Below are 27,996 nucleotides of genomic sequence, written 5' to 3' on the forward strand. Positions count from 1 at the left end.
CCACGCTCGCTGACACTCAGGGGTATGCAGACCATCGTGCACGAACCACGCGGACACCCACCGAGTTAACCGAGAGCCTCACCGCCAAGTCAAGAGAGCAGGCACACCCAGCACACACTGACAAACACACGCATAACAAATGTCATATGCACACACAGACACACACACACACACACACGCAGCCCCAAACCGCCCCCCCCACACACACACACACAAAACACTCGAGTGTGGACATACGCATTATCACGGGACACAAACACGGGCCAGCACACACACGATTGCACACTGCAGGTAAGCACCACACACAGACGTGTAAGCCTACTAGCCCACACTCTGAGCCCCGAGTGTTTTAACCCTAACTCAACCCATGGAGGTGGTGACTCTCAGGCCAGTGCTGGGCAGCTGGAAGGGAACCTGCCTGGTCTCACCAGCCGGCACAGCAGTAGCCTAGCAACTATAAACGCAGCCACCCAGGGCTTAGTACCTCTACCTGGACTGAAGTTTCGGTAGCTCCCACACTGGCTGCTTGTGTAGCTGAGAGATGCAGCCAAAATCCAAGAGCCTGAGCCCCAGAAATAAGCATCAGACCTAGAAAACCCTATTTGAAGCAGGTACCAGTACTGCACCAAGAAATGGCACCACGCTACAGAGCATGAAGCAGGCATGCCATACATGGTGCCAGTATGTGTTCCATGCCACATGCATCACACACGGTGCTAGTATTTGGCCAGTGCCCACATAGAGACCGTTATTTATGTGAAAACAAGCAGAAGAGATGTATATGGTTCTAGGAATAAACATAACGTGTGTACAAATATAGATACCAATCTACACCTAAGGAGATGTAAAGTAGAAAATCTCTTTCCAGCTCATGGGTACCGTTATCAAGCGGGAACGCTAGACTATGTGTCTGTGGCGAGGTCTGGTCTCCTTTCCAGGGCAAGGGGGTCATTTGGTGCCTTGGGAGCTCTTTGGTGAGACTGGATTACGGGAGAACTGTATGTATCTGAAATATAATCAAGCCACCAAAAGAGGGGATTTGGGCAGCTTTAGAAGGGAACCCCAGGGTAAAGGCCTGTCTGGGCTGTGTCCTCAGAATTTCTGCAAGGTGCTCTCAGCCACAGCAGCAGTGAAAGTGGTGGCGAGATCTGCATGTCGGATGATGGAGCCTGTCTGCAGGTGGGTATCAGTGTGCACAGACTCTGCTGGGTAAAAGCACAAACCTGTTCCTGGTACCCACAGACAGATCTGGACAACCAAGCCCAGCAAGTAGCAGACAATGTGTGCCCACAGACATCCAGCTGGATCACCAGGGAGATGAATTCATAAGAGAAAAGATGAGGGTAAGAGATATTTTTGTGCACACCCAGAGTCCCATAGGTTTGGAGCTTAAGAATTGTAGAGGAGAGCTGCAGAAGTAGGTAAGTACATAGGTCAAAAAGAAATGCTGGGTGAGCCTCATCCTAGAAGGCCAGGATGAGTGGGGACAGGTCTCTCTGGGGCAGCCCAGGGAGAAGCCCATCTATTGTCCAGATGACTCCGGAGTATTCTGCTATGACCGTTGCAGAGAAATGTGCCTGGTGAAGTTGAAATCTATTTGCCAATGTCTTGGCTGAGCCTGGGGGAGAAGCAGGCAGGAGAGAGGGCCATATGTCAGGTCTCTAACACGGGGTGGAGAGTGGAAAGGTTGGCCCCAGGACTGGCTGTCAGTCTCTGCATCTGCCCTATCCTTGACCAGGCTTCTGGTGCCTCTCAGCACCTTTCTCTTTTACTTTAACAGCTCTCCATCTCTAAGTCTCTGCCCCTCTCAGTTTCTCTCTGTGCTCCTTCTGTCTTTTTCTCCTTACCTCTTCAGCTCTTTTACTTGTCTGTACTACTTGGCCAGAAGAATAAGAAGCAATCAGACCTAGGAGCAGCTACAAATACAAAAGCATGCCGTAGATGCCCAGATCATTGGTGATAAAGCCCATCCATCTTGCTGGTCTGTATAGATATACATGGCAGCAAATTTCCATTTTTGCACAAAAATCTAAGTATAGCCTTGAAGTTCTGGTCTTGTAGTCTTTTGGTTGCTGCCTCTTTGGGTGTCTATCTCTTTATTTCTTTCTGGGACTCTTCTTCATTACACCACTCAAGGTCCCCGGACTCTGCTACAGTTTCAATAATCCTGCCTCTCCCCAATATTGCCTTCTTTGAAGTTTGCCTCTGATGGGCAAAGGCTTTTTTGAGACAGAGGTAGCTAGATAGTTGCGTTGCAACCAGGGATGTGGAGAGGAGACATCTGAAACTTGCTGGAAATACTAGTATCTCCAGCATCTATCTAGTTTTGGGGTCAGTCAAACAGACACACTCCCTTAATTTACCTGGGGAGTGCAGTAAAAGAAGGATATGGTGGAGTGCTGGAACCCCAATGTACCAGGGGTGCCAAGGGCCAGCAGAATCCTACCGAGACAGGCAGAGGAAAAGGTACCCAACTCAGGGGAGGCAAGTCCCTGGGATGATATGGAGGAAAAGTTGGGAAGGTCCCAGCTTCCCAACCACGGATCTGGTATAAATAACATCTGAGTAAGAGAGGGATGGAAAATGAAAAGGGAGGCAGTGGTGCAGCTCCTTAGATACCAAGGCACCCTGTGGAGATCTGGCTACAGAGCCTAAGAATGAACCTACAGAAGGTAGCCCAACCTGGAGAGAAGAGGAGAGGCTTGCGGCTCAATCCCGGTGGGAGAAAGGAGGGTCCAGAGTCGGACCAGGTCCACGTGGTTTCTGCTCATGAACACACCGAAAGCCACTGCTTGAGGTCCCATGGCCATTTACTAGATGGTAGGAAAAGGCGAAATGATTGGATAAGATGGAATGGCCTCTGGATTAAGACTCAGACTCAGCCTCTAAACCAACAAGGGGTGGCCCCCATTCTGGCCCCATGCCAAATAAACCTGGAGCGCTCTTCCCTTTCAACTCCAAAAAACCAGATCCTCGTTTTCTCGCCAGATCTGAATTCCCTGTGCCTTGCTTTCTGTGAGTCTGTGACTCCATCTCTGGCTCCCCCACTCTCTGTGAGCTGCGGCTCTGTCCCTCTAGTCTCTGTCACTGCTTGGAAGCTTTTGTGGCTTCATCTGTCTCTGTTTTCAGGTCTCTGTCTCTCCCCTCCTGCCCCCCCACCCCGCTGGAATTAGCCTTTGTTAATTCAAAGGCTTCTCACTGAGCTCCTCCCCACTCTTCCCAGAATAACATTGAGTAAAATGAGATAAAACCCTCCCGCCCCTAGGTTTTTTTTCCTGTCCTACTCCCTTCAGCCCCCTCCTCCAGGGCTACAACCCCCTCTTATAATGTCAGATAATTACTGGTGTGCAGCTCTGAGGAACCAGAGCTGATACGAGGGAAGGAGAAAGGGGGAGAGAAATAAATAATAATCTGCCTCCATTCAGCGTATATAGGTTACCTGATTTGCATATATGCTAATAATGCTATAATTACCCTGCTGTTCTGGCCTATGATCAAGTTCTATAAATACATAGGATAGCAGAGCTAGGCCTAGCAACACCACCCCCAAAATCATGGATATAACTGTATGTGCATGTGTGCATTTTATGTACACTCTAAACCTATGAGCCTCTCTTTGTTAGAACACACTCCCTTACAGATCCCAGCTCTTCAGACTTTCAGCTACCCCTCCTGTGTTTTGAAGCTACTCCGGAGGAGGAGAGACATGCCTGAATGAGAAAACAGTCTAGGTTTTATTTAATGCTTAATATTAATTTCATTATGAATGTTATGGCTATTTTTAGGAAATTCAGGCTTCCCCAAATTATTGCATTAGTTATTATCACCAGGATTCCCTCACCTTCTATAATCCGACACTTTGCGGTACAGGCTGGTGGGCAAGAACAGAAAGCCCCCATCTCTTAGGCCTACTGAATGTTTCAGAAGGTGCTGTCTACAGAGGAGCAAGTGGAGTCCCCTGCCCCAAGCCTGCCCCTCTTGCCTCAGTCTCCTGGTACATTCACCGCGTGAAGGAAACCAGGGGGAAGATACACAAGGGGCTGTGCAGATTTTTGGGTGATGGTGGCAGAAGTGGGGAGGAAGCTTGGAGGAACATAAAAGATGCAATCCACAGCTGTCTGCTTTTAATTATAATTATCCCCTTTCGCTTCCTTTCTGGCTAATGAGGGGGGATTAAAATTTTTTTCTCCCTTTTCTCCCCCTCCCTCCTTTCCCTGGAATTGAGGGGTGGGGTGAGTTCAGGATCCTCCTCCCCTTCCTCCCTTATCCCCTGGTTACTGGGAGAAAGGCAGACTCCAGAGGGTGGTGACAGTATGAAGAGATTTGTAGGAACAAAAGAAGGACAGGTTTGGATTGCTGGACACGTCCCAGAGCTGGAGAGACCCCCCCATTCCACTGGCACCCCCTCCCATCAACCCCCCAGCTCCCTAGACAAGGAACTCAATGTCTTCCAGCCGGTGAGAAAGGAGCTAACGGGAGCCCTAGTCTAGAGAGAAGGGGAGGGAAGGGGTGGGGAGTTGGGGGGGTGCAAAATTAGTCTCAAAGGATCTTTATTTCTGAGCTAGTGAAGCAGATGTAATCAAGGGGAGAGCAAAATAATCATAATGGGAGGAATGGGGGAGGGGAAGCGGGGCTGGAATGGGGGGACAGGGTCGGGACAGGGCTGAAAATTGGGGGGCAGGGAACATCGAGTGGGGAGAGTCTGTTGCCTTCTCTCGCCCCTCTCAAGTCTCCCTACTTTGAGGTGGGGAAAGAAGGACCAGGTCTATAGACTCTGACCTTAGCCCTCAGAATCCCTCATTCAGAGCTTAGGGATCACCAGGCCAGAAGGTGGCTGGGAAGGCACCAGGGAGAAGAGACCCCCCCACCCCGCCCCCAGTTGAGGGAGGTGGTTAGGAGAGGAGAGACTAAAGGCAGTGGGGGAGGGTGTGAGAGAGGAGCCAGCAGAGACTCAAGTGGCCTCCAGGTCTGTGGGACAAAAGTTGGAGGGAGATTTGTGTATGAGAGAGGAGGGGAGGGGGCCGTGGGGAAGGGGGGGCTTTGACAATGAACTTGAGACAAACTTCATTAGCATGCAGGCCTGCTGTCTGTCACGTCGAGCTCAGACCGAGTTCCCATGCAGGCCAGGAAGAGTGGGAGGGAGAAAAAGGGAGGGGCTGAGGGTGGGGGTTAGAGAGAGAAAAGAGACCGGAGCATTGTACCATTCTGGGCCCCAGCTTCCACCAAATATCGGGACCCCAGCCCTGGAAACCAACCCCCCAAATTGCTCTCCCTCCTCTAAGAAAAGATAATTTATCTCCCACTTTGACTCTGTGGTCCCACCCCTTCTCTCCTCTTGTCTAGACTTCCAAGTACTGGCCTTCATCTCCCCGCAAGATGCTCCCCCCTCCAGCTTTCAGCCTTCACCTTCTGATTGTCACTGTCTCCTTCACAACTAAGATCAGGATATGTGATTAGTTAAGCTGACCGAGATAGGAATTGAGGGGAGGCCTAGGAAGCGGGGACTGGGACGCCCCGAGCCTTCAAATGGCAAACTATGTCACCTTCCCATGGCTCCTCATCAGCTCTGCGCCTCACCCTCCACACACCACTTAATCACTCTATCAAGTTCCAAAGCAAATTAAAACTCGGAGACTAGGGACGGAGTCTTTCCATCACACCCTTTCTCTTGCTTCCCTTGGGGACAAGGGTGGCCTGGAGGAACAATAGCTTCCCTTAGCCCCTTCTTCCTGCCTCAGGTTAGAAAAGGCAGTAGGGGAGGTGGCAAGCAGAGTGGAGGTGACAAAGACCCCTGGCCACACAGGCATTGGAAGGAAGAAGGAGGGGCTTCGTCAGAGTGGGCTGTTATTTTGGTGGTGGTGGTGGTGGTGGTGGTGGTGGTGTCTCCAGAGAGGGGCAGCACCCCCTTTTTGCTGCCTTTCCAGGGAGAGCAGCAAGAGAAAGAAAGAGAGAGGCAAACGAAATTCCTGAATGGATAGACAGATGCTACGTCATCGGAGCTGCATCCTCCACTCCACAAGAGGCTAGGAGCTGGGGGGAGAAAGGCAGTCCAGCCGCAGGGGCCACCCGAACAGTCTCTCCTCCTCACAGAAGCCTGGTAAGTGCCCATTCGGGTCCAGCGAGGATCCCAGCCCCCTCAGACCTCTGAGCTGGGAGTGAGAAGAGAGCCCATCAAATCAGTCAGGACGCCCTAACCTTTCTACTTTACCTACTGGCTAATGGAGGCTGGTGCAATCATCACAGAAAGAAAAGACTGATAAAAGATTTCGGGGGTCCCCAAAATGGATGAGGCATGTGTGAAGAGGAGGAGCTGGCAGCAAGGCTATCACCTCCTGCCTCCTGGGCACCTATCGCTGAGCCCAAGGCAGTGGCTCTACCTACCCGCCCCAGAGTGGCTCCTGGTTCCCCTCCTTCCTCCAGCCCATGCCGGCTGGAGACAGCTCACTAAGTTTGTCAATGGGATTGTGGGGGGGCTTTAGGGTCACGGTGCTACTGATCCTATTAATCTGCCCCTCCCTTCTCTCCAGCAGACATGGCCAACATCTTAATGCTTGCACCAGAGAGAGGAGAGGCAGGAAGGAGACTGTAGTGGAGAGGGGAAGGAGGGAAAAAATGGTTCTGTGTTTGGACTCCTGACCTTGTTCCCTCCATCTGGCTCTTATTCCTTTCTGACCTAGTGACTTCAGCTTTTAGGGGAAGACCAAGTCTGGGGGGCTTGGGACATGGGGGGAAAGGAGCTAGATTTCCCCCCAAGAAAGCAAGGTGGAAACCAGAATTGGGAAAAATCCAAAAAGATTTTAGAGGATTTAGATTCCTTTAATTTCCCCTCTCCCTCCTGTTCTGTGAGCTGGCAGGTGGCAAAGGGGCTGAGGGAACCTAAAGGCAAGTGAGATGTTGGGGAAAATGCTTAGGGTCTAGAAGGGGCGAGAACCCTACTCCAACACCATCTTCACACCCAGCTAATGGAGGGTGTGTGTGTGTGTTTTGTTTTGTGTGTTTTCTTTTCCTAAGGAAGGCCAGGAGATATAGAAAGAAGGCACGCTTGCTGCCTCCAGCCCCCCACCCACACTGTGCTTTCTGGGAGACAGGATGGGGGCCATTGTGGGGTAATGGAGGCTGGAGCGGAGCAGGCTATTCCTGGAACCCCAGAGGCCAGATTGCTGGGAGAGGCTGAGGCTGCCAGCCATCATACGTGCACACACATGTTCCATGCCTGCTGGGCTGTGTTCTTCATCACCATGTTCCCCTAGGCATTGTGTATGCTTTGTTGGGGGGTGGCAGGGCAGAGATCAGTGCTGAGGGGGACAACTGCCTCGGGGACGCAGAACTCTGATCGATTAGGGTGGAGGGAGGAGCCAGAGGCCCCCTAACTGTCCTTGCATCTGTTTTCTAGCATGTCAGGAAATTGATGTGGGGTGGGGGGGTAGCCCCTTCTTTGGTATGAAGATAATTTCAGACTGAGGCATCCCTTTACGAAATGGATGGGCTGGCAGAGCAGAGGCTGGGAGTCAAGTGAGTATTTGTGAGTGTTAGAAGTGGGGAGGGGGTATTCAGAACACCCCTCCTAGAAATCAGACTTGGATGTAAGGCTCTTCCCTGCTCCGTAGCCCCCCTTTTTTTCTGATATCCTACATTTAGCTAGGCTATCTTCCTGACTCAAAAAAAAAAAAAAAATTAGGCTATCTTCCTGACTTAAAAAAAAAAATTGGTTGTGGAATTGAGTTTGCAATGGAAGAATTCACCAACTTCCCCCAACCCACACACAAACATGTAAACACTCATCACAGTACTTTAGGAGCTAGGTCACCTGCAGGATACATGCCACTGCCCCAAATCGTAATTTAACCTGAAAGCAAAATTCTGGGAAGATAAGACTATAAAATACTGAGACGAGATTCATATCCAACACTAATAAAAAAAAATGCTTTGTCTTTACATCTTTTGTGCGTGTAAAAAAGAGGAGAAAATTGATCACTACAGGACCTTGAGAGATATTCATGGATGGGTGATAGGTAGATAGGTCATGACAGAGATGAGTGGAGAAAGCTAGAGAGATACTATCTCTGAGAATATTGTAAATGTGCACAGCACTTCACAGTTTACAGTGCATTAGATCCAGACCCTAGCTCCTTCATCCTGTCCTGAGCATGCTCTCCCAAAGACCCCAGGAAGCAGGAATCTGCAAGGAGATCGTGTCCATTGGGCAGAAGATTACTTCCTTAGATTTAAGTCTAAGATCTCCACAGGCTGTTTGAAGTAGGCCAGACCCCTGGGCCCAAAGGTTTTGGATGGAGGTGAGAGGCCCAGGAGGGGAGCGCTGCCTGCATGTCCAGGCTTTTCTCACTCTCCCTCTGTGCAACCTCAAGCCTGGCGATTAAGAGGGAAACATAGCCTGTCCAGGTTCCAAAGACGCAAAGATGGAGGAAAGGAGTGGCTGAGTGAGTGATAGGAAGGCTGGGGGTCGTCAGGGAAAGAAGGCTGGACTTCTCAAAGGACTTTAACCTCTGCATTCTCCTCCTTGACAGGAGCTGGGCATCCAAGAAGCAGCCGCCTCATTTGTTTCTGGTGTCATCGTAGGTGGCCACCTATGGCTTCTGGGGTATTTATTTTCTTATTTATTGTTTCTGATGGTGGAGTGGGTGGGGGGAAACTGGCCTTGTCTCACCTATGTTTCCTCCTGTTGTCGGTATCTCTCTACGCCACTCCCTGCCTCTTCTAGCTTTCAGCCCCTGATTTTGGGTCCACTCCAAATGTAGTTAGACCTACATAGTCAATGATAGGCCACCCTGCTTCTGTTCTGTAATAGAGAGGAAAGGCATTGGGGATACAGGGAACTGTTTCCCCTTCTCCCATAGGCTCCTGAGGGCAGAGTTGGTGACCACCTGACGGAGGGGGGGGGAAGATGGTTGATTGGGGAAGGGAACAGAGATACTTGTACCTGGGTGACAGAGGTGAGAAAGAAGAACAGTGTGGGTTATGGCGAATGGGGACCCAAGGAACTTAAATAACTGTGAGTGATATGCGTTCCAGAGTACACAGCTGCAAGCACTGGGAGGTGGTCCTGCTGGGAGTATCTGTGGATTTGTCATTGCATTGGTCTGAGTGGGTAAATTTGAGAGAGAGAGAGAGAGAGAGAGAGAGAGAGAATGATATGCAGCACCCTTGCATACTCATGTTTGTGCCCTTTAAGTAGGCCATTTGCTGATGGTTGAGGGTCTTGTAGAAAGGGCTCAATCTGTATGAACCAGCCAACCCTCTACCATCTCTGCCACCTTGTTCTCACCTCCTGGACACCACAGCACTCTCAGGCAAGTCAGCAATGTGTGGGCTCAAGAACAGAACTGGGACCAGGCAAGGAAGGCAGTGCTTACACAGGCCCAAGGAATTCTCAAGCTAGCCCCTCAGTGGGAGGAAAATACTGCTCTCTCGAGGAAGAAGTATGACGTCCCTAGGAATGAAATCCTCCAGATTATTTTCTACACCTCCAACCTTTTCTGCCCATATGAACAGACATGATTTTTCACACGCCTTAGTATTTTTTACTGCTATTTCTTGCTTTTATTTGTCACTATCCCATAGACAATGCAGATTTCTATAGCAAAAAAAAAGTATGATATTGTTCATAATGATGCACTTATAAGACAAATAAATATCTGAATCCACCCTCTCCTGAATGCAGCTTTCATCTGTGTCTTCAAGGCAAATTAACCTGGTAACTGAAACAAAGAAAAAAATATATGCTTTTTATGTAATTACCTGACTCTTTCAAGAAAGTGCTTGACTGCCAAAATGTATTTTGGAACCTGAATTATAAAGATCTGTCCAAGAGCTGCATCCAGAGAGCATAATTCAGGCCATGTTTTTCTCTACGTGGGCCTCTTCAGGCACACAGACAATAGGTGGGCATTGGGGCTATAAGGGATGGGGGTGGGGACGGGCACTGGCAAAAAATGGGGGCTCCTAAGCTAATGGAGACACTTACGGACTCACATCAGCACCAGGGAATAGATGTGCTCTCCCCACAGCCCCTAGAAATTCCCTGGAAGGACTCAGGGTGGGGTCTGCAGTCCATCGCGCTGTAGAACGCTCCAGCTGACTGCGGTGTGCTGGAATCAGAAGGCTCAGACTCCAACTGAGACCTTCTCAGGGACACTGAGGCTGCTGGGCCAAGCCCAAAGGGCACCCAAGGAACCCATTTTATGCCAGCTGTTATACTCTTCTAGGCCTGCTGTATCTAGTAGAAGGATCTCCTCTGGTCAAAGGAGCTATCAAATAGCCAGAAACACACAACACAATAGACACAACTCTCCCCTCCCTCTCCCCCGAAGATCCCATAGAACACACAACTTACCAAGACCCTCACTCCCTACCCCTAATGCCCTCAATCTACATGATGGCAAATGCACACTCGAGGTACACAGATGTCTATTAATTGATCAGTTACTGGGCACCCACTATGCTTTAGGCAGAGTGTTAGCTACCATGGACAGGAATATGTGTGACGTTGCCCCCTGCTCTGGAGAGACTGTCTCATTTGCCACCCTTCAAGTAGTTTCTGTTTTGAAACTGGAACAATGGTATTCAAACCAATCCCAGTAAACATGATGGTGGGAGTTTTCTGCTTCTTTCATGGCTGATAGCTCTTTCTCCATTGGAATAAAGACAGATGCCCTACTCACCTTTATCCTTGAGCAGGAGTGGGAGAAGACGGGGTTGCCGAGCACACCCAGACAAAACCAAACAAAAACTTACTTCATCAGCAACCTTGACAGAAGTGGGGATTTATGTGGGTAGTGCCAGGACAATTTAGACTAATCTCTGTTTTCCTTTGTTGGGAGTCTCTCCTCCCTGCATTTGGACACTCTGATTGGGCTAAACTACCTGTTTAGAACCCAAAGCCTCACTAAGAAGCAGAGGGATCTTGCTCTTTAACAAGCTACTTGGAGAAATTTAGATATATTTTCAGAAGGCATTTAAATGTAACCATTTCTCTCTTGACCTTGGTTTTTGAGGATGTCCAGCTAAGTCTGAATTTGGACAACAGAGGTGGGGTGGGGGAGCCTCTGATGGGCAAAAAAACCTTTCTGTTCTCTGCCTCCAATAAAAATACAGCAGTGGCTGAAAGAGAAGGGAGGTTCAAGCTGGTTCCAGTTGCCTCTTGCTTACTGTTTGGTCAGCCCAGGCCAGGATAAGGGGTCGTGGTGATAAGCTTAGGCCCCACAGAGGGCAGGGAACTGGGTTGGAAATTGGTAACAGAGGAGAAAAGGGAGAATTTCAGCTAGCAGAACAGCCCACGCTTCCCTTCTGGCCCCAGCCTCCCAGGTGCTGGTGAGGGGAGGGTGGATAGGGAGGAAGGTTTGCTTAAGGTGCTTTCAAGGGATCTTGTGGAAGGGCAAATTTGGAGTTATTTGTAAGGGGAGTTGGTAGTTTATCTGGAGAAGCGTAGGCCCTAGCTAGAATTGCTGGAATGGCTGGAGGGCATTAAGCATCTTAGAAATGGGTATGACACGGTTTCAAGAGAAATCTTGGAGGGGATTTGTAGCTATGGAGGGGAATGGCTGGAAAGCCTATAGCCTTTCCTGGCTGGATGGGGTAAGCATTTAGGGAATGCCTTTAGCAGCACACCAGGAGGTAGGTCTATCTGTGAGACTATTTGAGAGGGGTTCTTTGTTTGTTTGTTTGTTTTTTGTTTTTTGCAACTCTACTGCAGAGACGGTAGACCCCAAGGCTCTGCTTCCAAGTGCTTCAGTGCTTCATTCTAAGCTGTAGGAGCACCTGGGATGGGCAGGAGGAAACCAGATAGGGAGTGGACACCATCTCTGTCTCTTTCCTTCCCTCCTCATCATTGGCTGGTGTGTTCCCTGTTCTGGAAGGGTGAAAATTTGACATTGTGGAAGCATCTAGAAAGCCTTTCACTTAGGTAAGGGCCTTGAAACCCCATGGCAACTGACAGAAGGAAGAAGCTATGCCAAGCCCAGCAGTGCAAATGCCCGGGGAAGTTAGATTGTTTCCTTCAGCCTCATGTTATCATCCTGGTAGGGAATCACCCGGTTCCCAGGCTTTATCTTATTCCAGACTGCCCCCCACTCCGCAGTCATGTTGTCAACATCAATTGAAGCAATTATTCAGATATTCTCCAATCTTTGGGGGAAGCACCAAATTAAATTGACTGGCCATAGGCTTGCATCTAACCAAGAACAGCTTTCAGGCTTGGCTTTGTCCTGGGCTGTGCAGACAGGCAGATAAAACAATCTGATGGGGCTTGATGACAAAACTGGTCATCCCCTGGAGCACACCCCTGGTGGCCTAGTGTTCAAGGATCCCTGGTTATAGGAGCTGGCCCATGTTCATCTGGCTGACAGGCTCCAGCTATCTGAGTCATAATTGTTTTTTTTTTTTTTTTTTTTTTTTTTTAGTAAGGCGGTGGAGAGTAGATTGGGTACAAGGGTGGGGTGCCTTGGGACCAGGAATTCAAATTGCTCCCTGGCAGGGCTCAGGTAGGGGCCCACAGCTCGTTCTGCGAGCTCTACAGGGCAGCGGGATTCAGATACCTCTCAAGGTTGAGACTAGGCATTATTGGGCCCTGATTCCCAGTGCACTGAGGCCGAGAGAGGAATGTCGCGCTGTGTCAGATAAGGAGCCAGGTCCGGAAAGTCCCAGACGGAACCTTGCTGGAGGACGATCCTCCTTCCATAACCCCAGCTCTCCAGACAGCTGGAGCAGGACCGTGGGCCAGAGGTGGGACTCTCACCGTGTTGGAGAAGGGCAGGAAAGCGCTAGCAAGGGCCTCCATGCTGGATGAAAATCTGTGGGTCTTGCCCCGACTGATGCCAGCTGGAATCCTCACCCCAGCCTCCCTTACCTGTAACTTTGGTTCTGCGAACACGTTCAAGAGATATTCCAGTTTCTGCAAGGCAGAAAAGGAGGCTCAGCCCCGCTCAACCTCCCCCCCCCCCCCCCCCGCATCTCCCTGCAGGAATCCAAACTTCCAGACTCTTTACCTCATTGTTTTGAGTTGAAAAGCAGCGAGAGAGGTTCCTGCCCATTCTAAAAGATTAGGCCCACAGTCTGCTGAGCATCGGTACCCGAGAAGCACAAAGAATATTCTGATGGGAGGAGGCAGGTAGGAGTAGAGTCTGCAGTCATCTGGTTCTGTCTGAGGGGCTTTCACCTGACCTCTTTTCCATCTGTGCGCCCTCGTGTTGGTGCAGCATTCCTAGGGCCAAAATGGAAAATGTAGAACCTACAAAATGAGTGAGGTTGGAGATCAAAACCACAAATGGCAGTGGATTGGAAGTGGCAGGCGGGTCCCGGGAATGTGTGAGGCAGCGTGAGGCTGAGAATCAGCACGGAGACGTAGTAGTACCCCTATCCCCATTCTCCGGTGGGGAGGGGCGCCCCAATTGCGCTCCCCGGCCGGCCCGGGAAGGGGGAGGGGCGGGGCCGGCGGGGAACGAGGCGGTGACGTCAGATGCGGTAGAGCCAATCAGAGGATGGCCTGGGGAGGGAGTGTGAAAGGATGAATGAAAAGTCCGGAGCCGGAGCGCGCCGGGGCCAGAGCCGCGGTAGAGCAAAGGAGGGAGCGGGGAGGTGAGACTCGCTCCACCCTGCTCGCCTAGGCTCGGCGGAGTCTAAGAGCTGGGCGGGCTCCTCCGTCCGGCGCCCGCCGAACCCCGGCGTCTGGGACTCGGGGCCCTGGCGCTCCAGGGGCACTGGCCGGGAGGACCGCGCGGGAGAGCACGGATGGGCACCCTGGGCTCGATGTAAGTGGCCTGGCTGAGCGTGGGGCACGAGGTGAGCGAACGCCTCGGAATCCGGCGTGCCGGCGCGTCCGCCACGAGGGGCCGGCCGAGCCCCTACCCTCTTCGGGGCTGCGGTTTCCCGTTCCCGATCGCACCCCCTACCCACCCCTAGGGCACCTCTCGCCTCGAACCCCCGGCCATTTTCACAACCCTGGGTGATCTCTGGTCCTCTTCGCACAAAGCCGTTTCTCTCGAGCTCTGCTCACCTGCCCGGCCGCCCTCTGCTTTCCTCCCCTCCGCCCCTCTCGTGGGTGCTCTCCCGGATCTCTCCCCGGGTGTGGTCTCTGCCCTTTCCTTCTCTCCTCCAGGGACTCGCTTGGGAGTCTCTGGGCCATCCCCACCCGCCTCCCACAGGCTGCCCTCTCTCTTTGGGTCTCAGGGATTTCCCTGTTTCCTATTAGGACATCTCTAGGGTGTTTACCTCTAGGGCTTGGCTGCCCGTTTCCCCTTTTGGTCGGCCGCTTGGATCCAGTTCTTTCCCCCGCTCGGGCTCCGCTTCGCTTCCACCGCCCTAGTGAGTTGGCGACGTGGTCGGGCCGGCCCGGCCGCTCCCCATTTCCACCCCGCGCCGGGCTCGGGCTCCGCGGAAGAGCAGGGCTCCGGCTGTCGGATGCGCCCTCGGTCTTCCAGAGGAGGGCAGTGGAGACCCGGCGAGGCTGGGGAGGCCTCTGCCTCGGTGCCTGCGGTCTTCCCGGGTGGCACGAAAAGCGACGCGTCCCTTCCACGGGCACCAGCGGAACTCCTGCTCCTGGCCTCAATCGGAGAGCGGGAAATTGGGGCACTAGAAGCTTTTTGGGTCTGGGTCGGGGTCAACTCCTGGACTTCGACGCCACCGGTCATTGCGTCCTTTCCACGCCTTTTTCAGTCTCCGTCGTGTCTGTGTCCCCGTGTCTGAGGTTTCTGTTGTTTTGTCTTGGACTTCATTTCTGTCTTCACTCTCCTCCCCAACTCCACCCGTGTCCCTTCTCTCCAACTCCCACTGGCGGGCGACCGGGAGGCTGCGGAGGTGCTGGTGGCGGCGGCGGCGGCGGCGGCGGCCGGGAGGCTGCGTGGAAGAGGCGGCGACGGCAGCCAGGAGGCGGGGTTGGTTGTTATCTTTGGTTATCTAGCTGTATGAGTGGTGTGGAGTCTTCATAAAGCTAGATAACCGAAAGTAAAAATAACCCCATACACTGCGCAGAGGGGCCCGGGGAAAGCCGGTCTCACGGGCGGGAGGGGAGGCTTGAGCGAGGGTCTAGAGCCATAAGGACTGACCAGCACAGGAGGATACAAGAAGAGACCTCACTGGTTCGGGCGACGTTTCACCTCCCAGCCCCCCGGTCGGCACTGGTAGGAATCACAGTCCCATTTCACTTTAGCCAGGTGCCATATTTTTCCCCCAGCAGAGTTGGGGGCAGGGAGCAAGGAAGCCTGCTTGTGGTTCCCTCTGGTGGTCCCCACTCAGGATGGGGCCTTTTCTGGCCGTCTGGGTCACTGCTTGGGAAGCTGATCCAAGGGGGAAATCCGTTGAAATCTAGCTGCAGGGTTATTCAGGCTCCTGGCCCAGGCCTCTCCTTCCACTGGGAGCTGTGAATAGTTTCCCACTGGCTGTCCACAGCTGTGGCTGGGTGAGGGAGTTTGGAGAAAGCCACCTGAGAACACTGGTCTTTGCTTCAGTCCGCTCCTTGAAGCCAAGTAGGGCTATCCAGCTGGGTTGGAAGATGAGGGTGTTGACTTGAAAATAGGTGGAGATAGAGCTGAAGGTGCTGGGGTGGGAGGGCTGCTCAAAGACGGAAATAGGGTGGTGGAAGAACCTTTTGCCCAGCCTGGGTTCTGGGGCAGTGAAGTGCAGAGCAACCTCAGTTCCATTTCCGTCTGCCTTCCTCCTTCCGACCCAGGACCGGAGGATAATCTTTTTAAAAGATTCTCTTGCTGCTTTGTCGTTACTCACCAGAGGGGCTGAGTTGGGACCTTTTAGGACACCGAGTCTTCCCACCCCTATCTTCACTCTTGGAAATCATCTCCAAGAACAAATGGCCTCGAGCAGCTCTGAGGATCTCAAACACAAAGGAATTTGTAGCTTAGTATCTATGCTGCCCAGAGAAAGCAAATAATTAGAGAGATTAATCAGGGCCTTTCCTAAAAGAATCCATTTATCTGGCTTGACCTAAATATTTTAAGAGAAACAGTGTTTAGGTGCAGTTGAAAGGAGTCTAGTCTAGAGTCACTTTGTGGAATAGAAGTAAATGCAATTCCACGTTGACTAGAAGCAGCTGGAAGTAGCCCCCTCTGCATTTCTTACAGCTCCCCATCATACGCCGGCACCTGGCCTTCCAGGACATGGGGCAGGAAGGAGTAATAAGGGGGTGGAAGAACTGGACAAAATGACCTTGACTGACTCCAGTTTCCTGTGTAAATTTAAAATTTCCTCCCAGGACCTGATTTTATAGCTAGAAGATAATGATTCAATTACATGTTATGTGGGAGAAATATTGGAGAATCCAAACTCAAAAAAATTGTGCTTCAGGGAGCCTGGAATACGTATGTCTTCTTTAGAGATTTAGAGGAAGGAGAGATTAGTAGCCTCTTACTTTCTCAGCCATTTGGAATTTGGGTCTTCTGGGGGAGGGGCAGGTGGAGACTGGATTAGGGAGGAAGAGAGCAGGTTTTAGGGGAGGACTAATAATTCCTAACAGTACTCCCTGGGCACTGGGCCTACATCCCTTTCTTTGCTCTTTCAACACTGTGAGATAGTTGTTATTGACCCCATTTTATAGATGAGGGAACCATAGACTCAAATGAGTTGCTAATGTCACTCAGTGGTTTCCAACCCAGTGCGTTTTCTTTTTTCTGAGACAGGGTCTCACTCTGTTGCCAGGCTGGAGTGCAGTGACACTCCCAGCTCACTGCAACCTCCATCTCCCGGGTTCAAGTGATTCTCCTGCCTCATCCTCCCAAGTACCTGGGACTACAAACATATGCCACCACATCCAGCTAATTTTTGTATTTTTTTTTTTTTTGTAAAGATTGGGGGGGGGGGGTTTCGCCATGTTGGCCAGGATGGTCTCAATCTTGACCTCATGATCTGCCCGCCTCGGCTTCCCAAAGTGCTGGGATTATAGGCATAAGCTACCACCCAGCCTAACCCAACTCATTGCTTTTTCTACTGAACTTGCTCGTGGGAACAGCTGGAGAGAGAGTGAAGCAGGGAGGATAAGATGAGGTTGAGCTGAGAAGGGAGGGCATGGGGCAGTGAAGGGAAGGCACACCAGGAGAAAAGCCCTGCCTGTGAGCCGGGGCTGGGAGCTGGGATGAGAGAAGCAGCACCAAGAAAGATAGGATTCCTTTTATTTAAAAAAAAAAAAAAAAAAAAAAACGAAACAAAACAAAACAAAAACCTTTCATGTAGCTTGCTGGAAATGTGTATTTGGGATCCACTGAGGCTCATTCACATGAGACTTAGAAGCTGTATCAGTAACCACAATGGGTTTACATTATTATTATTGTCTCTGATTAGCGCATTTGACCTACCTCAGGAGAACAGAGGGAACTTGAGGGGCTGAGAATTGACACCCTACAAAACCAGCACCTCAGTGGAAAGGGGGAAGAGAGCCCAGGAGGGATGTGGGGGTGAGGGTTTGTGTCTGGCTTATGTGAGCATATGGTGTGTGCATGTGGGTGTGTGGGTGGGGCTGTCAGGAGAGTGATGGGTGACTGTGTTTGTGAGCTGTGTGTGTCTGCTTATGAGGATGAGAAACTGAGTGGTGTGTGACCTGGTGTGAGGTTGGATATGTGTCCCTCTATGGTGGGTGGGAAGCTCGGTCGTGACATTAGGGACACCTGGCCGTATGTATAGATATAAATCCACTCTAGGAACAGACACTCCTGGATATGGAAGGAGGTTACCAAATGCAGACATCACAGTGGCACCGCTGAGTTCTCCCCACCCGCTCTGTGCCAGATCGAATCTCCTCCAACTGAACCCCACAGGAGAACTGTGGGACTGGGGTGCAGGGAGGCCGTGTTAAAAGGGGCTCAGGAAGGCCTCCCCAGTTACCAGTTAGGAAATTTCCTCTCTTGTATAATCACACCTCTGCCTATGTCTAAGAATTTTCAGTTCTATGCTTCAGATATTGTTACATCTACTATTTTTACTGGAAACCAAATTCTCAGCTGCTTTTTTTTTATTCATTTCTCTCCTCAGCCCCCGATTTTAATACCCTTCTATTGAATTCTAGGTCCAGGAGGCCAAAGGCAATTTTCTCCCAAATATTTGACCCAAGTTTTGCATTACCAGCCACACCCTCACTCTGGGACAAATTCTCCTCCCACCCAATTCCAGGCGTGGAAAGGGTTTTGTTGATAAGTACTTAGAGTCATAGGAAACACCCGAGTCAGGAAGCCGTGGGAGAGACAGAAACAGAAGGAACAAATCGGACCAAACCAAGGTCCAAGGTTTGGGTGTCTCCATTTATCAGTGACACAAATCTCCCAGCCTCATCTCAGATATGTGTATAATGAAGATAAGAAACCCTTAGGGTTATTGTGTGCCGAAAATGAAGAATTCTATATAAAAGATCATATACTATGTTATGACACTCATGGGTAAAGGGTAATTCTTAGATTGCAGAAAGGTTAAAGGCTGTAGTTTGGAAAGACTGAGAGCATGTGATTGGTTTCAGAATGTAAAAAGGGCACCTCTCTGGCATGGTCCGGGCTGATGATCTCACCATATTTAACTTGAGGAATTTCCTCCTTTTCCAGCTTTGGGACTCAAGGAGGGACTCCTGGGGACCTAGGTAGGGAGTGTCTGAAGCCTTGGGAGAGGAGGCACAGTCCTTGGGAAGTCTGATAAAGGGAAGAGGCTGGAGTCCACGTGGCAGAATTGCTATTGTTTTCTTTCTCCTTAACGGTATTAAGACTTATTGGTAAGAGCACTTATGATCGGTAACTGACTTACATAGATAAACACAGAATGTGTAAATGATAGTTTCAAGCTTATGCGATTAATCTCTTGGATTCTAAGTAACTAAAAACACAGTTTATTAAATAAAAGGACAAGTTAGGTAGTGGCTGTAATTTACAAATCCTGTAGAGACCTGCCTGTCAGAATGCAGACTTGTCTCCATAATTGAGTGACTTTAAGAAGGGATGTCTTCTCTCCCTTTGCCTCACAAACCGGCATCTCCCCAGTCCCCAATGCGACTCCTAAGGTTGGCAACCCACCTGAGATGCATGGGCCCCTATGTCTCAAAGTCCTTTTTTATGTCTGCACCTTCAAGGTGTGAAAATTGGGGTCCGGTTATTTATTTTTTCACCTTCCTTCGCTTGAATGTTCTGGGAACGGATTAACCTTTTCACCTCCCTTCCTTTGTTGAGACCTCAGAGATCTGGGGTGGGGGGCATATAACACTGCCTCATCCAGACACAGGGTGTGCCAACTTCCCTAGGACTAGATCATGAGTTTAGGTTAACGCTTTCAAATCACTGGAGGGAAGGGGCAAACGAAACTATAAAAACATTCTTGGGGCTTTGAGGAGAATGAGGAGCAGAGTTATGGAAGGAAGGGTGGGTGGTGCATATTTAGATAGGAGAGATAAGAGAAAAGGGGGAACCCCCTCCTTGCCACTCAGGCTCTCCCAGGGCCAAAGTGACACCCCCCCCTCCTCCTGCCCTAATCCCCCCATTAAGGCAGCTCTGAGTTTGTTATGACAGCGGCTGAAGGCTGCTGAATTGCTGTTTGCTGTGTCTGCTAATTGGACTGAAGGGTTGGAGTCTGGACACTGAAAGGGACCATTGTTGCTGTTTACCTTCCACAGCCGCCTCCCTGGGGACCCTCTGGGTAAAGGGGAGCAGCAGCACCCCCTTAGGGTCATTGCACCCATTCCCTGCGCAAGGGACTGCAGTGGGGAGACAGTTCATCTCATTGCCTTGGAGTGGTTTGAGCTTTTACAGCACAGAGGAGACAAGCCAACACCTGAGCCAGTCCCATCTCCAGGTCAGGCCTTGGGGCCATCCAGGAGCTCCCAGGAGAGAGGAGTTACATGCTTGTCTTTCTCCTCCCTATTCATTCCCTTCTTCTTTAGGAATCCTGTCTCTGCCTCTTCCTCCAGCTAATCAGGCTTCACCCTTGCACCTTTTCTGACCGACTTTCTTCTAGGTCAGTGATTCTCAGCTCGGTTATGCACTGAATCACCTGGGGAACTTTTATTTTTATTTATTTTTCTTTAAAAAAATGTTTATAAATATGGAATGCTTCACGAATTTGCGCGTCATCCTTGCGCAGGGGCCATACTAATCCTCTCTGTATAGTTCCAGTTTTAGTATATGTGCTGCCGAAGCGAGCACCACCTGCGGAACTTTTTAAAAAAATATTGATGTTTGGGCCCAGCCCCGGACCAATGAAATCAGAGTATGTGGAAATGATGCCTAGGCATCATCATTATTTAATGTGCACCTGGGGCTATGAACCACTGATACAGGCTCACCTCTCCACCTGGGAATCACATACACACACATGCATTCATGTACCCACATGCCTGTGTATGTGTACATGTGCACACACAAACACACCCCGTTCTTTGCGTGCCTTTCCTCCCAAACTCCTGATGTCTACAATACTATCAGGCAGGTTGTATATCTTTTTAATTATTATTACTAAATTCCTTGTAAGAGCCTTAGAATTTAGAATGGCATTTAAAGGTCTGTACTTTATCTCACCTGAATCTGAGCTCTTTCCCAAGGGGAGGGTCTATGATTCCATCTCCCAGTGGATTTCCAAGTGGGATCTAGAGGAAGACTGAGCTAATCCAGGGCACTTATCAGAGATTCAATGACTTTTGTGCTTTTCCTTCCTCAAAGTAATATTGGCGATTTGGAGGTCTTCACAGAGGAGAAACTTTCTTCAGGCATCATATTTGCCATTTCTTACTGTTTCCAAATGTTTCTGCTGCTTCTCTTCCCTTTAGCTTCTCAGCCGGGGCGGGTGGGTTCTCCACCACCCTACCGCCCTCCTTCCTCCGTGTGGATGACAGAGCCACAGCCAGCACCACGGACAGCTCCCGGGCGGTGAGTGAGATGGCTGTGCTGACCCACTTTGAGATTGTTAGGAGGGACCCTCCTGTCTGTACAGTCAGCTATCAAAGACTCTACATTTTTGAATCTGTGGGGGTTGTTTGCAGTCTGCTGTGGAGTCTCAGGGAGAGGTAAAGGCTGAGGGAAGTTGGTATTCCTGTCTCGGTGCAGTTGGGTTTCTCTTCATGTTGGGGAGTCTGAATGAGAAGGGCTGATCCAGTAGTAGAAAGAATGAAGGTTGTATTTCAATAATGATTTAACTTCGGTCATGTAAGATATGGAGGGTATAGATCACGTAGAGCTGAAATGAGCTTTAGGTATCATCAGCCCTATATTCCTCATTTTACAGATCCCACCAGAGTAGAAGGGGTGTGGTCAGGTTGCCCAGCTGGTTATCAGAAATGCCAAGATCCAGGCTCCTGAATTTCAGCCTGGCCCTTTCTATCTGTCTCTTACTTCCTTTAGGAGTCTCTCTGTCTGGGTTGGGTGGACGGGCCTGGTGCTGGTTGGAGGAGTTTGCAGATTGCCTCCATACAAAAGAGGACAAGATGCATGACTGGGCATGCGAGGTGTTCAAAAAAGCCAGGAAAAGGTGGAACAGGCTGCTACCTCTGTCTGAGGTGGTTTGGAGGGAAGGCCTCAGGGACAGGGAAGGCATACCTAGCAGTAGCTGGAAAGCCCATGGGAGAAAAGGCAAGCGGGCAACCATCTGCCAGGGCACAGAGGCCAGTGGATGGCCACAAGGAGTCTCCAGAGGCCAGCAGGAGTCATGCAAACTGGAATGGGGCCTGGGAAAGGCCCTTCTGTGTGCCCAGGCCTGCTCCCCCAACACCGTGAACCTAGAAACAAAGGGGCCATTTTCTCTAGGATTTGATGCTGCCATCTCCGGCTGGCAGTGCCAGGTGGTGGGGGCATCAGGGGGTGTCAATCCATTATCCCCCCCCCAAACTCCTAGGTCCTCTGGGGCTGGATGTTGGGGAGGTGGGTGTTCCATGCTTTGTCGCCATGGCAACCGCCCCCCTAACCCCCAAAGTACAAAAAGAGACAGCTTTCACCCCCACCCCCAGGAAGAACCTGGTCTGGCTGGGAATCTTCCCTTGAGAATCCTCCTTTCTGATGCACAAGCCATGGCATGCATAAGCATCACCCTCTTTTCAGCACTGGGAGCCGAGGGTTCTGCTATCAGCAGGCCACATAGGCAAGGAGGCTGGTGCATGCAGTGTCTCTGGGCAAGGTTATGCAAGTGAGCACCGGCCCCTTATACTTAACCCCCTCTCTTCCCAAGCTCGCCTGCCCCTCACCTACCACAGCCAAGGACATCCCAGGCCTTCTGGCTGAAGCAGTGGGGCCTTGACCTTCTACTCTTTCCCAGACGTGAGGGACACCCAGCTACCTCCAGCAAACCTCCAGGCTGTGGGAACGGAGAAGAGGAGGGGGCCATTCCTGCCACCCTCCATCTGCACCCTCCGCCATTACTCATTAGGCATTCTGCCCCCTCCTTCCGCTCGTTAAGCCTGATTTGCATATATTTGCATAATACAGTTCATTTGCATTCCAGGAGGCTCATGGTAGAAGCCAGGAAAAAAAGGGGAGGGGGGCTGGAGAAGAGAGAAAAGGGGAGATATTTTGTTTTCATCAAAGTGTGGGGGGAGGGACCAGGGGGAGGTGGCAGGAAGAGGACAGAAATAAAAACTTACACTACTTTCTTTCTTCCTTTCTGCCCTCCCTCCCTGAGCTGGACTCAAATGCCAAAGAGAGATGCCAAGGGGCCGGCTTTTCTGTCCTTTTTTGTCTTGCTTCCTCCGGCCTTGGCTCCCCAGCCCGGCCCCCCACCTTGTTGGGCTCAGGCTTCAGAAAGAAAGAGGCAGGGGTAGGAGGCAGGGCTGTGGGAACGGAAGCGGAGGGTGAGGGAGGCCGCCATCTTAGGTGGCCATCTTAAGATGGCGCCTGTAAGATGGCTGCCCCGGTGTGCGCGGAGAGCCTGCCCTGGGTGGTGGACATGGAAAAGACTGAGGCCGTAGGAAGGACTTCCTGGCTGATGAGAAATATTGTTGAATTTTCCTGCTAATGGAATTAGGAAGAGAGGATGGGGAGAGAAGGAGGGAGGGAGAGACCAATGGCGGCCCGCAGAAGAGATGTAAGGTTGAGCACAGGAGCAGGAGTGGTAGAGAGGCCTCAGTACTAGGCTTAGTTCCCAGAGGACTTAGAGCACTGTGGGTAGTGTGAAAAGTACTGGAGGAATCAGAATGGGGAGTATCAGCAGCAGGAGGGAGGGGGTAAGATGTGGGCAGGCAGTATCATCCGCCAGCTTGAGGGTCTCTCTGGGGCCTGTGAAAGGTGACTGCTACTTGAGGTGATGCTCCACCTTTTCCCTCAGCCCAGCACTCTGGTTTCCTCTGATAAACCTGCACCCTCTCAGAGGCCACTCACAGCCTCCTCAACAAAGACCACTGGCCCTTCCCAAGCCCAGACCTCCTTGCCGTCTGTGGAAGATGTTATGCTGTTTTCTCAGTCTTCTCCTTTGGCCTTTGCTTCTTCTGTTCTATCCATGATGATTCTTGGTTCCATTCAGTCAGTCCTCTGAATGTGCCAGTTCCTTAACTAGAGTGGGGCCCAGATTCTGCTGGGGGTGCTTTTTTCCTCCTCACTCTCCTCACTTCACTTTTATCAGTTCAACCATCACCTGAAGTGAGAAATTCTCTCTCCTTCTTTCCTGCTTCCTTCTTTTTTTCTTTCTTTTCTTTCTTTTTTTGAAACGGAGTCTTGGTCTTTTACCCAGGCCGGAGTGAGAGACAGCAATGGCTCAATCTCAGCTCACTGCAACCTCAGCTTCCCAGGTTCAAGCGATTTTCCTGCCTCAGCCTCCTGAGTAGCTGGGATTACAGGCGTGCAGCCATGCCCAGCTAATTTTTGTATTTTTAGTAGAGACAGGGTTTCACCCATTCTCCCATTTTGAGAGGCTGTGGTGATCCACCCGTCTCAGCCTCCCAGAATGCCGGGATTACAGGCATGAGCCACTGCACCCAGCCTCTCTCCCTCGTTTCTTTAGTCTTGACCTCTCCTAAACCCCAGATTTGCACTCCCAGCGGCCAACTACCACCTGTGGTCCTGCCATTTGTCCCCAGATCAGGGACTGGGACGGTGCTTCCGCTTGGTCAAGCATGGATCACAGGCCTAGGCTCTAACTGCAAGGAGGGCCCAGAAAGTACCTGTATTTGTAGCTTCTGTAATGGCAGCGAAGTACAGCCTCCCACCAAAACCCAGGAGGGCAGTTCAGATGCTCCCAACGAATTGTGCTTCTGCCGCCTTACCTATGTAGGCAGCCTCATTAAATTCCTAGGCCCTCGGGTTCAACTCCTGAACATTTTCCTGGACTCGTCCCCACAATTCACATCAGTCACATGAAAACCCATCACTTCTTCCTGTGTGGCACGTCTCTCATCCATACCCTTCCCTCCAGTACCCCTGCCTCCATGTCAGCCCATTCATTCAGCAGGCACTGAGGGCCTCCTGTGTGCCAGGAGCTACGCTCAAGGGCAGCGTCGACTACGACGCTGCTTTGAAGAGCTGGCAGTCTCCTGGGCGAGGCAGATGCACGAATGATTCGAAGACGGTATGGAAAGCATTGTCCTGAAGACCTGCACACAGTGCTGTGGGAGCACGGGGAAGGGAGCTGGGGGCCACCTCGGGGAGCTCAGGAAGGCTTCCTGGAGGATGCCAAGAGATAAACCATACAAGATAAGCAGGTGTTTGGCAGTCTGCAGAGGGAGGCAGGTGGTGGACTGTCCACAGCATTCGAGAAGGCAGGGAGGTAAGGAAGAGCAGGGTGTGTCTGGGGACTAGCATGACCATTGCAGGGAGTCTGTGCTGGGAGGAAAAGGGAAACAGAGGCAGGAGGTCCCCTGTAAAGCGCCTTATGTGCTATACCAGAGAGGCCGCGGCAGTTAGCTGACAGCCGCAGTAGGGCGTGGCTGGAGACCAACACATAACCTCTCCTGGGAGGGAAGGGGACTCCTGCATCTGGCTGCCCACTGAGCCCAGCCAGACCTTTAACTGGCTCTCTGCTAGTTCCAAACACATGAAGGACATCTGAAAGACCTGGAAGCCACCTGAGGACGAGATCTTTCTACCACCCCCCTTCAGAAGCTCTCCTTCCCCCCGCACCCAACATCCAGGGACAGCAGGCTTGTGGCAGCTCTCTGGGGAGAGATGTGGAGAAGCAGAGGTTGGTGTCTCCCAGCACAGTGGACTCCCTGAGATCAGGGCAGGCGAGGGGCCTCTGGGGGTGGGGGACAGGGATACTGCTCTGACTTTGTGGGGCAACAAGCTAGTCTCTGAGTTCTCTTATGAAAAAAAAAAAAAAAAAAAAAAAAAAAAAAGGTTCAGTAGTCAGGGCTGTGTGGCTGAGGAGGCCGGAGCAAAGCAGCAGAGAAGGGGCTGAGCCCTGGAGCCCTCCTGAGGGAGGGAGTTGGGGTGAGGTAGTAGCCAGGATCAAGGCTCAGAAGGAATTCTTCCTCGAGAAAGGGGATGAGAGGCTGGAGAGGCAGGTGGGAAGATGGAGAGGCTGCTGCTGGCCGCTGGGCAGAATGTGAGTGGGGGTGCCCACCACCGCCCATCCCCCAGGCCCGGCTTGTGCACAAAGACTCCTCTGTGAGTGGCTGTGGAAGTGGCCCTGTCAGGTGAGGGGGCTTAGCTCCCAGGGAGTGGGGCAGAATGGGGCTGGAGCGGGGAAGGGCTGAGAGGCGGCCTCAGGCTTTAACCAGGTCTGGGCAGGAAGTAGAGAGAAGCTGAAGCCAGGCCAGGGTCTCACGGTGAGGCCGTCCCTGGTCTGGTCCAGCTGTCCCAGGATGGGTTCCTCCCCATCATCCAGGGCCCCAGCACCCAGGCCCTGACCTGCCCCTGCCTCCTCGCCATGTCTTCCAAGCTGTAACTCCCGATTCTGCCAGGCCTCTGCAGTCTCCTTCCCAGCTCATACATGCTCTCTCCTGACGCTCTTGGGACCGAGCCCGCTTGAGCTTCTCTCATCTTCCCAGCTTGGGGTCTCCCTCCCGCTCCCGCTCCAGGGATGGCTGTGTTGGGAGGATGGAAAACAAGATCGACCAGAGCTAGAAGGGAGTCCCAGGCCACCCCAGTTTCCACACCCACTCTTACCTTCCCCCAGAGAGGCTCCTCTCCTGGCCTGGCCTCAGCGTCACTGCTAATCAGCAATATGTAGAGACCGTCCCCTTACCCCCGCACCAGTCCCTCCACCCCAAGCCCTTGTTGGGCACGTTGGCCCTTTTTGAAGACAGTCTTGCGGTGTCACCCAAGCTAGAGTGCACTGGTGTGATCTCCGCTGACCACAACCTCCGCCTCCCAGGTTCAAGCGATTCTCCTGCCTCAGCCTCCGGAGTAGCTGGGATTACAGGCACCTGCCACCACGCCCGGCTAATTTTTGTAGTTTTAGTAGAGACAGGTTTCCCCCTGTTGGTCAGGCTGGTCTCAAATTTCCAACCTCAAGTGATCTGCCCGCCTGGGCCTCCCAAAGTGCTGGGATTACTACAGGCGTGAGCCACCGTGCCTGGCCCGCGCCAGCCCTTCTAGTGAATGTTTGGGTTCGGGGTGCGTGACGCAGTAGAATGCTGGGGGACACCACCTCAGCTTGCTACCGGGTGTGATACTCAGTGGAGCTTTGTCCATTGAAGGACAGCAAAAGAAGGAACTTCTGGTTTTTGACTCTGGAATTGGACAGGCTGGTCAGGATGCAAATTCTGGCTTCCCCCACTCACGTGCTGGGTGACCTTAGGCAAGTCCCTTCATGTCTTTGGACTCTCAACTGCCTTCCTTGGTTATGCTGAAGGTCACATGGGGTGATGCGAATGAGTGTTTACTAAGGCTGTGTGCAGATGTTTAGTGTTAAATGCTAAGTGCAGAGGGACACGGTTCTAGGGGCCATGGAGGCAGCTGGGGGCAATCGAAGATGTCTTCCTGAGCTGCGAGGGCCACGGATCACTGGGTGCAGTGCGTAGCGGAAGCCTGACTGAGAAATGTGGCTGGGCTCTGTGGCTGGGGCTTTCGTGGTCTCAAGGAGGTAAGCATCTTGCTGAAGCGGTTTCAAGAGGGACCCGCTATTTACAGTTAGGTAGTGAACTCCACTGACGGCAGCTTCTTTCATCTGCTGGCCAGGTGCACATGCCGCCCAGCATACCAGGAGGAGGGGACAGGTAGGGGGCAGCTCAACCACGTTGCCCCAACCTGCCCTGCTTCCTCCCTGCAGCCCTCATCTCGTCCTCCAGGCAGCACAAGCCACTGTGGAATCTCCACTGAGGGCACACAATGGTGCCTCCGAATCCTGCCACTCGGGACCGCTCAAGTCCCCGATGTCATGGCATCATCAGGAGTGAGCGTAATTCAGACCTACTCAGATCCGTCAGCCCATGGGTCAGGGGGACCTTGAGCAGGACAGTCTTTTGTCTCCAAGCAGTCATTCCTTGTTATACAAGCAAGAGTCAGGAGGAGGAATGGTTTTGGCATCATCCCCCACAGACAGCAATGGGGCCTTTAGGCCTGGAGGGAAGGACCAGGCTGAGGCTGGCATATGGAGGTTAAGCCCTGGGCACGGGGCATCAGCTTCACCCGGCTGGGGATGCCTTCTGCTGGGTTTGTCCATCTGGCACCAGCTGGCTTCCCAGCACCGCCCCCACAACCAACCAGCCTCTTTCTTCTGTTGTTGCCATGACAATTGGCTGCCATATTGTACTCAGCACACTAGCTCCTATCTGGATTTTCCCATGGGGTTCCTAGAGGGTGGGAGATGGGTCTCCGGGGATTTATCCCTTCCTCCTGATACCCATCCAATAAAATTCATAATAACATATGATTTTTTAAAATAGCCACAGTGGAGGATTACTATGTGTCAGGCTCTGTGCCAGACACTCTCTACATGTTATTTAATGCGGCTAAGAAAGAATTAATGAGATAGAATTCAAGAGGTTCCCATCCAGTTTCCTGCAACTAAGACAGACTTTTCCTCTCTCCAACCAGGAAACTCCATGATCTTGTGTATTCTCGTCTTGGGAAGTCCTTCTCAATATCTAACCAAGATCTACACGGCTATAGCACCAGCTCTTCCGCCCTTGGCTTGGCCTGGCTGAGTTGAGAG

General features: G+C 51.6%; 1 protein-coding gene, 1 long non-coding RNA gene and 1 other non-coding gene across 3 annotated transcripts; 1 reads left to right on the plus strand and 2 right to left on the minus strand.

Moving 5' to 3' along the window:
* The first annotated feature begins 1,162 nt into the window (after positions 1 to 1,162).
* Positions 1,163 to 27,965, plus strand: MIR9-1HG (MIR9-1 host gene). The gene is given in 7 exon segments (XM_010348613.3): positions 1,163 to 1,179; positions 4,424 to 4,457; positions 5,979 to 6,097; positions 8,526 to 8,560; positions 8,563 to 8,599; positions 20,750 to 20,849; positions 27,112 to 27,965. Coding segments are annotated over 7 exon segments (522 nt in total). The 3' UTR covers positions 27,292 to 27,965.
* LOC141582288 (uncharacterized) lies at positions 12,381 to 13,613 on the minus strand. The gene is made up of 2 exons (XR_012515125.1): positions 13,002 to 13,613; positions 12,381 to 12,907 (listed from the first exon to the last, which is right to left on the minus strand). It is a non-coding gene; the product is annotated as an uncharacterized LOC141582288 (long non-coding RNA).
* LOC120360213 (U6 spliceosomal RNA) lies at positions 20,023 to 20,129 on the minus strand. Its single transcript, XR_005576791.1, has one exon. It is a non-coding gene; the product is annotated as a U6 spliceosomal RNA (small nuclear RNA).
* Positions 27,966 to 27,996: the final 31 nt, after the last annotated feature.

Source organism: Saimiri boliviensis, chromosome 19, assembly GCF_048565385.1.
Source record: "Saimiri boliviensis isolate mSaiBol1 chromosome 19, mSaiBol1.pri, whole genome shotgun sequence".
Taxonomy (NCBI): domain Eukaryota; kingdom Metazoa; phylum Chordata; class Mammalia; order Primates; family Cebidae; genus Saimiri; species Saimiri boliviensis.